Source organism: Marmota marmota, unplaced genomic scaffold (assembly GCF_001458135.2).
Source record: "Marmota marmota marmota unplaced genomic scaffold, marMar, whole genome shotgun sequence".
NCBI classification, from domain to species: domain Eukaryota; kingdom Metazoa; phylum Chordata; class Mammalia; order Rodentia; family Sciuridae; genus Marmota; species Marmota marmota.
Window position 1 is genome coordinate 313,605 of NW_025999982.1, and position 9,307 is coordinate 322,911.

The 9,307-nt window shown below is 45.1% G+C and overlaps 2 protein-coding genes across 5 annotated transcripts in view; one reads left to right on the top strand and one right to left on the bottom strand.

The window, feature by feature from the left end:
* LOC107144051 (lymphocyte antigen 6G6e-like) overlaps positions 1-9,307 on the bottom strand; it is a 10,426-nt gene continuing 1,119 nt past the window's right edge. Inside the window, exons 2-3 of one of the 3 annotated variants that reach the window (XM_048805024.1) lie at positions 8,472-8,574; positions 1-68 (exon numbers count right to left, since the gene is read on the bottom strand). In XM_048805024.1, the coding sequence (XP_048660981.1) occupies positions 33-68; positions 8,472-8,574 (139 nt within the window). In that variant the 3' untranslated portion in view covers positions 1-32. Of the gene's footprint in view, positions 69-7,065; positions 8,369-8,471; positions 8,598-9,307 lie in introns of those variants that run through there. The other 2 variants (XM_048805023.1, XM_015487917.2) reach the window with 2 other exon arrangements.
* Positions 3,326-7,060, top strand: Ly6g6f (lymphocyte antigen 6 family member G6F). Of its 2 annotated transcripts, XM_015487916.2 has the most exons (6): positions 3,326-3,460; positions 3,938-4,267; positions 4,391-4,654; positions 5,624-5,779; positions 5,937-6,003; positions 6,161-7,060. In XM_015487916.2, exons 1-6 carry the CDS (start codon positions 3,403-3,405, stop codon positions 6,183-6,185), a joined length of 900 nt encoding a protein of 299 aa, XP_015343402.2. In that variant the 5' UTR covers positions 3,326-3,402; the 3' UTR covers positions 6,186-7,060. The 2 variants fall into 2 exon arrangements, with proteins under 2 accessions (XP_015343402.2, XP_048660979.1); XM_048805022.1 differs by lacking the exons at positions 5,937-6,003; positions 6,161-7,060 and having other exon boundaries at positions 5,624-5,931.

Below are 9,307 nucleotides of genomic sequence, written 5' to 3' on the forward strand. Positions count from 1 at the left end.
CCGGCTCCGCCTCGTGCCGAGTCGGGACTTTCTCAGCGCTTACTGGGAAGGGTTTCGCGCTGTTGGACCTACGGGTACAGCAATGGTCAGAAATTAATAGGAAGCGTTTGCAACGGGGAAAGTTAGAAAATTGTCCGGAATTGTTAAATCATTCTTTCTATTTTCTAATATGAACAGACTCTAGAGTGATAGCAGAAACCCTGGAGAAGATTAGGAGTACTTGCCGGCGTTGTGGCACACATCTGTAATCCCAACAAGTTAGGACACCGAGGCAGGATCGCAAGTTCAAGACTAACCTCAGGAATTTAGGGAGGCCTTAGTAATTTTGGCGAGACCCAGTATCAAAATAAGTAAATAAATAAAAGGAGCTGGGGATGTAGTTCAGTGGTAAAGTGCTCCTGGGTTCAGTCCCTAGTGCCAGTAACTAACTAAACACAAGATTAGGAGCACTTGACAAGAGCTATAAAAAAGATAAGGTGTCTAGCAGTATAGGTAATAAAAGAAATGCTAGATTTTTATGAGAAAAAAATATTAAAAAGTTATTGAAGTCTGGATTGTAGCTCAGTGGTGAAGCACTTGCCTAGCATGTATGAGGCACTGGGTTAAAATCTCAGCACCACATATAAATAAATAAAATAAAGGTCCATTTACAACGAAAAAAAATATTTAAAAACAAAGTTATTGAACTAGGTAAATAAAGGCTTAAGTAAATGAAGAGCCATAGGAGGATCATAGGAAAACAACATTGTTAAAGTATGTGTAATACTTGTTTTTTTTTCTTTTCTTTTTTTTTTTTAATGAATGAATTATCACTCTCAAGCATGGAGGAATTGCACAACAAACCATCATGTTCAGGGAAAGAAAGAAAACCACATAAGAAAAATAGAACATGATAGCATTGTATGAAAGTCAAAACCACATAAAATTTAATAATAAAACAAGTGAAAGACAAAGACCAAATTTAAAATAGTATACAGTATAAGGTAACTTTGACTGAAATGGTAATGTTCTCTTTCTTAACATATATACAGATTTGTTTTATTTTCATTGTATCTTACACCTACATAATATATATACTCTAGTTTTTTATTGAAGTAAACACATATACAAAAAAAGGGATGGATGTGAATAATCTATGTATTCAGCACCCAAATCAAGAACAAATCATTATGGCACCCAGAAGAACCTCTGGATTCCTGCCAATTGCTACCTGCCCCCCCCACCCCAAGATATTCCACTCTCTGAATTTCTCACCCACACATTTGTTTTCCATTTTTTTTTTTACTGTATATAAATAAAAATCACACAATACATATTCTTTGTGTCTGACTTCTTTTACTCTGATGACACTTGTGAGATTCAACTTCATAGCAGGGCTGTGTTTGTTCTCTTTACTATCCAGTGTTCCATCCTGTAAATATACCACAGTTTGCCAGCAGCAGTGCCCCATACCTGTAATCCCAGCAACTTGGGAGGCTCAGGCAGGAGGATCGCAAGTTTGAGGCCAGCCTCAGCAACTTAGTAAGGTCCTAAGCAACTTAGTAAGACTCTGTCTCAAAATTTAAAAAAAAATTAATAAAAGGATGGGGATGTGACTCAATGGTAAAATCCCTCTGGGTTTAATCCCCTGTACCCACCCCTCCAAAATATATATATATATCTCACAGTTTTAGCTTTTATATAGTTGTACCTCGTATATAGTCTGGTATGAAGAATTTCATCAAAAATAATCAGCAAAAATAATTTAAATGCAGAATAAATTTGACAAAATTATGCTTGTGCATGTATAAATATACCATAGTGAATTCCACATTTATGTATATCTCTAAAGCACCAATCGATTAAATAGGGGCTGGGGTTGTAGTCAGTGGTAGAGCACTTGCCTAGCATGCGTGAGACACTGGGCTTGATCCTCAGCACCACATAAAAAAGTAAATAAATAAAGGTATTATGTCCATTTACAACTGAAATTTTTTTTAGATAATTACATAAATGAATGAAAGAAAGATCAATAGAGTAAGGAGAATAGGGAGAGGGAAAAGGGAAGGGAAGGGGGACACTGGGAACAGTAATGGAATAAATTAAAATCCATGCATGTATGACTTCATTTCATCAAAATGAATCCAACTATGTGTATAACTATAATGCACCAACAAGAAAAAAAACATAATAATTTAAGGTCAGGTGCAGTGATACATGCCTATAATCCCAGTTCCTTGAGAGGCTGAAGCAGGAGGATAGCAAATTCAAGGCCAGCCTGGGCAATTTAGGAAGACCCTGTCTCAAAATTAAAAAAAGGGCTGGATATAGCTCAATGGTAAAGTGATATTGGGTTCAATCTCCAGTACAGGGAAAAAAAAAAAAAAACAGAAGAAGAGGAGGAGAAGGAGGGCGAAGGAGGAGGAGAAGGGGAAAATTTAAGGGGCTAGACTGTGGCTCAGCAGTAAAGCACTTGCCTAGCATGGCAAAGCTCTCAGTTTGATTCCCCAGCACCTCAAAAACACAAGCAGATAGTGGCAAAGCGCTTGCTTAGTATGCACAAAGCCCTGTTCAATCCCCAGTACAACAAAAATAAGGAAATTAATTAATTTAGGGGCTGGGATTGTGCTCATGGTAGAGTACTTGCCTAGCATGCATGAAGCCCTAGATCTGATTCCTAGCACCAAAATTAATTAATTAATTAAAATAAATAACACATTAAAAACTTTTAGAACTGTATAAAGAGCTTCCTTCAGTCTTGCCTGGAGCAGAGGGATGAATTAATGAATAATCCAGATCCCTGCTATTCTTCTCTTTGATTAATAGCTTAGAATACTTCTCAAGAATTCTAGAGGTGCTGGGGTTGTGGCCCAGTAGAAGAGTGCTTGCCTAGCATGTGTGAGGTACTGGGTTAAATTCTTAGCACCACAGAAAAAATAAATAAATAAAAATAATTAAAATGTTCACCCACAATTAAAGAGAGAGAGAGAGAGAGAGTTCTAGAGAGGTCTGTGGTATACCAGGAAACCACAGCAAAACTCACTCCAATCATTTATGGAGCATTAACTGTATGTCCAGCTCTGTATTGGGTTCCATGAAGAACTCAGGACCTTGGCTCATGGCTAATATTTCTCAGGAGTGGAAGAAAGATCACAGAATATACCTCCAAACTGACTGGAGATAGAGACCTGGAACCCCATCTACGTAAAAGTGGCTTGAGTCAGTTTCTCCTCCACCCCCAAAACAGAAAGGTGGGGTCATTTTCCCCAGTAGACATGCAACTGGGTTTTATCTCCCCAGCATTCTCATCCCTTCCAGAGGCCCATGTCACTCCAGCTCAGGGAGTATGGGCCTTTATCTAGTTTCTGTTTCCTCCCTAGTAACCCCAGGTCTTAGAGCGAAAGAACTTGGCAGTCTCTCCCCATGGCAGTCTTATTTCTCCTTCTTCTGTTCCTCTGTGGGCTCCCCCAGGCTGCTACAGGTAAGGGGCAGGAGGTGGGAGATATTTCAGCTATTTGCCAGATTAGGGAGGGATTGCTGATCTTTCTCCTTAGAGGTCTGGAGAATGCATCCAACTCAAGAATACAGATTTACCCATTTGACCTCTCCCTGACTCTACCACTGGTGAAGACCCAGAAGAAATGAGGGTCCAGGTTATGTACAGTTTCCTTTAGAAAATAAAAGCAGATGAGTAAATGTCTAAAGAGATGGGCATTTGCCAACTATTCCAGGCTTTTCTCTCATCTCCAGACCCTTCCACCAGCTTGGGGAGGGGGGAAGGAAAGTCTGTACACTCTTCCTTCCACCTCTCTTTCTTTGTAGTTGTCACTTAAGAAATGTGTTCATCAGTTGAGTCACTGCTGGGAGACCCTATAGAGGGAGGGAGCCAGGGGTTGGAGGACAAGTGGGGCCTTGATGCAATGGAGGTCTCTGGCCTCATACAATTGTCTCCTCACAGACAACATCCAGGTCATCTATGTAGCCTTGGGGGAAGCGATGGAGCTGCCGTGTCCCTCACCACCCACCCTACGTGGAGATGAACTCCTATCATGGTTCCACAGCCCTGGAGCAGGCTCCTCCACCATCCTGGTGACCCAGGTCCAAGTGACCAGGTCAATCCCAAACCTTAGGAAACCTGGAAAAGAATCCAGGCTCAAACTCCTTGGAAACTATTCCTTGTGGTTGGAGGGGTCCAAGGATGGAGATGCTGGGCGGTACTGGTGCACCGTGCTGGGTGAGCACCACAGGTATCAGAACTGGAGAGTGTATGATGTCTCTGTTCTCAAAGGTAAGGTACCAGTCATAAAGGAACCTAAGGTTGAATGGGGAGGGAGTAGAAAAGAACCCAGAGACTGCGAGCTGTAGGGACTGGGGAAGCCCAAAGAACTGAAAGGTCTTCTTTCCTCCACAGGATCCCAGTTCTCTGCAAAGGCTACAGATGGATCCTCCTGCTCTGTCCTATTGTGCTCTGTGGTCCCTGTCAGACGTCTGGACTCTGTGACTTGGCTGGAGGGGAAGGGTCCTGTGAGAGGACGTGTTCATTCCTTCTGGGGTGATGGGGCTGCCCTGCTCTTGGTGTGTCCTGGGGAAGGGTTTCCTGAGCCCAAGGGCCATAGACCAAGAATCATCCACTGCCTCGTGTCTCAGAATAAAGGAGTCAGCTTTAGCCTGGCAGGTAAACCGAGGGAGGAGATGTGCCAGAGTGGGGGAACATCCCTCACCTGCTGATAAGAAAGTAGGTGGGATAGGAGACAACTAGGGACAGGTTGAGGTGACTTCTGTTGGAGCAGATCATTCATTGCTGGTAGGAGGAGGCAATTTTTATCATTGACTGAGTCCATAACAGAGAAAGGGATTGGTTAAGCCAACTTTCTGGAGGAATAGACTAGCAGCAAAGTTGTATATATTTCAGTGGAATATACCATTGTTTAGAAATAGTGTAATTTATGATTTTGTGGAATATCCTATAGCAGAGATGAAGAAAATAAGGATTATTGTTGGGGCAGTTGCTTTTGAAGAAAGGATATATGCACTAGTGTTTCAATGGCCCATTGATAGGGAAGACAAAAGGAAAAAATATATATTTGTTCTACAACAAAAGTAGAAAAAAGGTCATTAAAGAGAGAATGAATACTATTGGATGTAGAATAACTAATTTAAGTCAGGATGTGGAGCAAATGGCTACTCTTTGGGGAATCAAAGGCCAGTCAATGGGTAGCGACTGGGCGTTATTGCCCTCTGTATCCTTACCACCTTATATGGTATCTAGCATGTGGTGAGACTAAGCAAGTCTTAGAGAATAAAGAATGAATGGAAGAACAAATAAATGGAAGACACTTTATTTTTTCTTGAAAAGTTGAATTACTATGAGGGCAGTTTTGGCTGGTGGTCTGTTCTAGAGCTAGCTGTCCACATATGAACAGGGCAACACTGTCATTCTCTATTGAGGTTTTCTACTACCCATGGAGTCAGGGGGAGAGGTCTGGAAAAGAGCAAAGTGGGATGGTGGATATTGGGTCAGGGAAGCTCATGAAGTCTTCTGTAGGAAGATCCTACCAGATTGGGAGGAGTTTGTCTTTGGGGTACAGGGACAGGTCCCCTCACTGCCTCCTTCCTTATCCCTCTTGTCTTGCTCTGACTACAGCCTCCATGGATGCTTCTCCTAACCTCACTGTACCTTCCATGGCCTGGGATGTGACTTGGATCCTGATGCTGTCACTCACAGTGGGCCAGGCATTCACCATCCTAGCTCTCAGCATCATGCTCTGGAGGCGGAGAGTCCGGGAGGTTCAGGGCAGAGGTGAGTCCCCCCTCTTCCAGAAGGGAGAAGAGGGCATATGTGAGGCAAAGGTTCATATCTTGCTTCTGAACCTTGTCCTCTCTAGGGGAGGGAGTAGAAAAGAACACAACTGAATTATCTAGAGACTTCTATACACATTCTGACTACTTCTCCCCAGATGCCTCCATTCCTCACTTTAAACCTGAAATCCAGATCTATGAAAACATCCATTTGGCCCGTCTCAGGTAAGGAACAAACAGGGGACAGAGGCCTAAATTGCAAAAGGTTTGGGGGTGGGAGAGGAAACACTGGGGTTGGATTGGGGATAAGGCTCTAGTTCCTGAGGAAGTAGAGAATAGAAAACTATACTTAATCTGACAGTCTGCTTTACAAATCCCACAGCCCACCTGCCCACAAGACCAGGTGATCTTGGTGACATCTGCTGCTGGGAACTGTGACCTTCTCTCTCTCCCTGGTCATCTGGCACTTGAAAAATTCCCTGAAAACCTCAGCGGGGATGTAGGGCTGGGAGGTGGGCAGAGAATGTGACTTACTGTCTATCTGGCCTCCTGCAGCCCTCAGGCTACCTGGGAAATGGGGATGGGGGAGCTGAAGAAAAGGTGTAGCATTATTTCATGATGTCACCTACAAAAAGGTGTGGTTTTGTGTCTTGAATTGGCCAGAGGAGGGATGGCCCTGAGCATGCAATACTATAGAATTGAGGGGAGGCTGGAGTACCTGTTGAGGGTGAGAAGGGGTGAGGTAGGCAGGGAGGAGATAAAGGAATCTAGAGTCACAGGGGAAACTGAGGAACAGAGAAGGAAAGAGACTAAAGTTAAAATAAAAAGAAACCGAGAGAGAGAGAAAAAAAATAGAAGTGCAAAGTGGGAGAACTAAGGGACAGAAAATGGAAAGAAGACTCAACATGCCTCCAAATTAAGCCAGACCTCCCCACCCGCTAAGTCTCATTCTCACAAAGAAACTAGGGAACAAACATATTTAATCAGCTCACAGACTTCCTCAAATGGAAGGAAAGGAACCAAGTCAGAATGGGGGTGCCTACGCTCCACCTCCAGCCAGACTCCCTCCTTATCCATGGCACACACACTTCCCTGTGGGGCTCCACTGTGGCATTCAGAGCTAAACAGTTATCACTTCAGACTCCTAGGAACACTACCTCCCTGTGCCCATGGCTCACACCCTGGAGAGTGTGTGAGCCAAGTCTTTATTCTCTAAGACTTGCTTAGTCTCACCACATGCTAGATACCATATAAGGTGGTAAGGATACAGAGGGCAATAAGGCCCAGCCGCTACCCATGATGTCACCAAGATCACCTGGTCTTGTGGGCAGGTGGGCTGTGGGATTTGTAAAGCAGACTGTCAGATTAAGTATAGTTTTCTATTCTCTACTTCCTCAGGAACCAGAGCCTTATCCCCAATCCAACCCCAGTGTTTCCTCTCCCACCCCCAAACCTTATCTGCTTCTCCCTAAGCAGAGAAGAGTGTCCACAAGGGTTAGCAGGTGGGATTCCCTAGTGAGGCTAGTTATGCTTGGCCACCTATGAACTACAGACAAGTTTGGGCTGGTCAGTGGGGAACGGCATTCACACTCCCAAGTTGGCCAGTCCCCAGTCTCAGGCAGAGATGAGCTGGACTCCAGGCCACATCCTCATAAAGTAACCCTATCAGTTCCCCTTTTGGGTCTTGGCTCAAGTCTGGGCTTCCCTGGAGAAAAACTTCCTTTGATATCTTGCCTAAAACATTCATGCTACAGCGGCTTAAGCTAAGATACTGGCAGGAAGGAGAATGAGATGACAGATGGAAAATGAGGAGAATATTGTTTAGGTTCCAGCACTCCAGCCCAACCTGCCAGGCAGCTATAGTTCATTCTAAGAGAGCACACCCGTGCATTCACACACACACACCCTGCACACACTGAACCATTGCTAGGTTCCCAGATAACTCCTTTATTAAATGTACTCTATAGTTCCCCACCTATTATGTTACATCTTTCCCAGAAAGACCTTCCTCATCACCATACCTTGTACCCTTTCAATTCCCTTGCCTGGGACCACAGCTCTATCAAAATGGCATCTTGCTAGGCACCTGGGGCTGAGAGAAGACATCAGCACCAGGCGTTTGGAAAAGACACAGAGCAGATGTTTCTTATGAGGCTGGGCTTTGGGTGGGTGCCTACAAGGGCTAGAGCAGTGCCCATGGGAAACAGGTCTTGGGAGGGGTCTGTGGAGGTGTTGGGTCTAGGAGTCTAAGGATTGTGTACAAAATCAGGTTCTTGGGCATGTCTCAAAAGTGTCCATGCAGGTATTTCCAGTACCATGTTGATGGTGAAGGAGTCTTGGGTTGGGGGCTGAGAGTCCACACAAGGCTAGTGGAGGAGTTGGCCTCCCCAGGCAAAATTTGCCACCAGGAGGAGCAGGGTGGTGAGGAAGAGACTGGGGAGCCACTGTGCTGTGACAGCCGAGTTGCACAGGTCCTGCTCACAGCAGTGGTGCCGCAGAATGTAGGCACGTGACCAGTAGGTGGCATGACCTGGCAGAGGGCACTGGGTCCTTGGGAGGCAGCCTTTCCGCTCGATGATCTCATTCTGGTCTGTGGGATGAAGGAGGAATGCTGAGGCGGAGGGCAGCAGGAAAGGCAGGAAGGAGACAGGTAGGGAGCCACCTGGACAAGGGCCAATGGACCATACTCCTACCTGAGGTGCCAACAGTGATGCCACAAGCTTCATCATCCTGACACTCTGTGGGTACAGGGTAGCAAGGCTTGGCGAAGCTGCAGGTGTAACAGTGAAGCCGTCCCTGGGCAGGGGAAGTGGTGAGACCTGTTGGGTCAGCAGAGATCAGGGCAAGAAGGTAAAAAGCAGAACCCCAAAGGAGCTGGCAGAGGGACATACAGAGAGAGATGGCACACAAAGTGGGACAGAGGAACCATAAAATGGAGGCAGACAGAAGTAGAAAAATAAGAAAGGGAAGAGAGAGAACGAATGAAAAGAAACATGCAGAGAGGCAAAGGGAATTAAAGGGAGGTGCAGACATGAACAGAAGCCAAAAGAATCAGAGACAAGCATAGAGAAACACACACACACATACAGAGAGAGAGAAAGAGAGAGAGAGAGAGAGAGAGAGAGAGAGAGAGAGATTGGTGACACACACACATACAGAGAGAGAGAGAGAGAGAGAGAGAGAGAGAGAGATTGGTGAAGAGGTGGAGGGGGAAAGTGAAAAAACTTAAGTAGATGGCATCAGAGGCAGAAAAGAAAATGGGAATTGACATTGACTGAGGGGTCCAGCACAAAAGCAAGAGGTGAGATAAGGAACAAGAGACACAGAGGCAAGTCAAAGACCAGCAAGGAAGAGACAGTGCCTCTGAAAGGCAACTTCTGCTCTTTCACATTGTCAACTGGCCTGAGGCCATCCCAGTGGCTGGTCTCCCCAAAGTCTTTCCTGCTCTCTTGTTGGCTTCTCCCAGCTCCCTCTCCCTTCCAATCCTCAGAATCTGCCAGCCCCTGCCCCAGCCCCCTGCCCCCTGCCC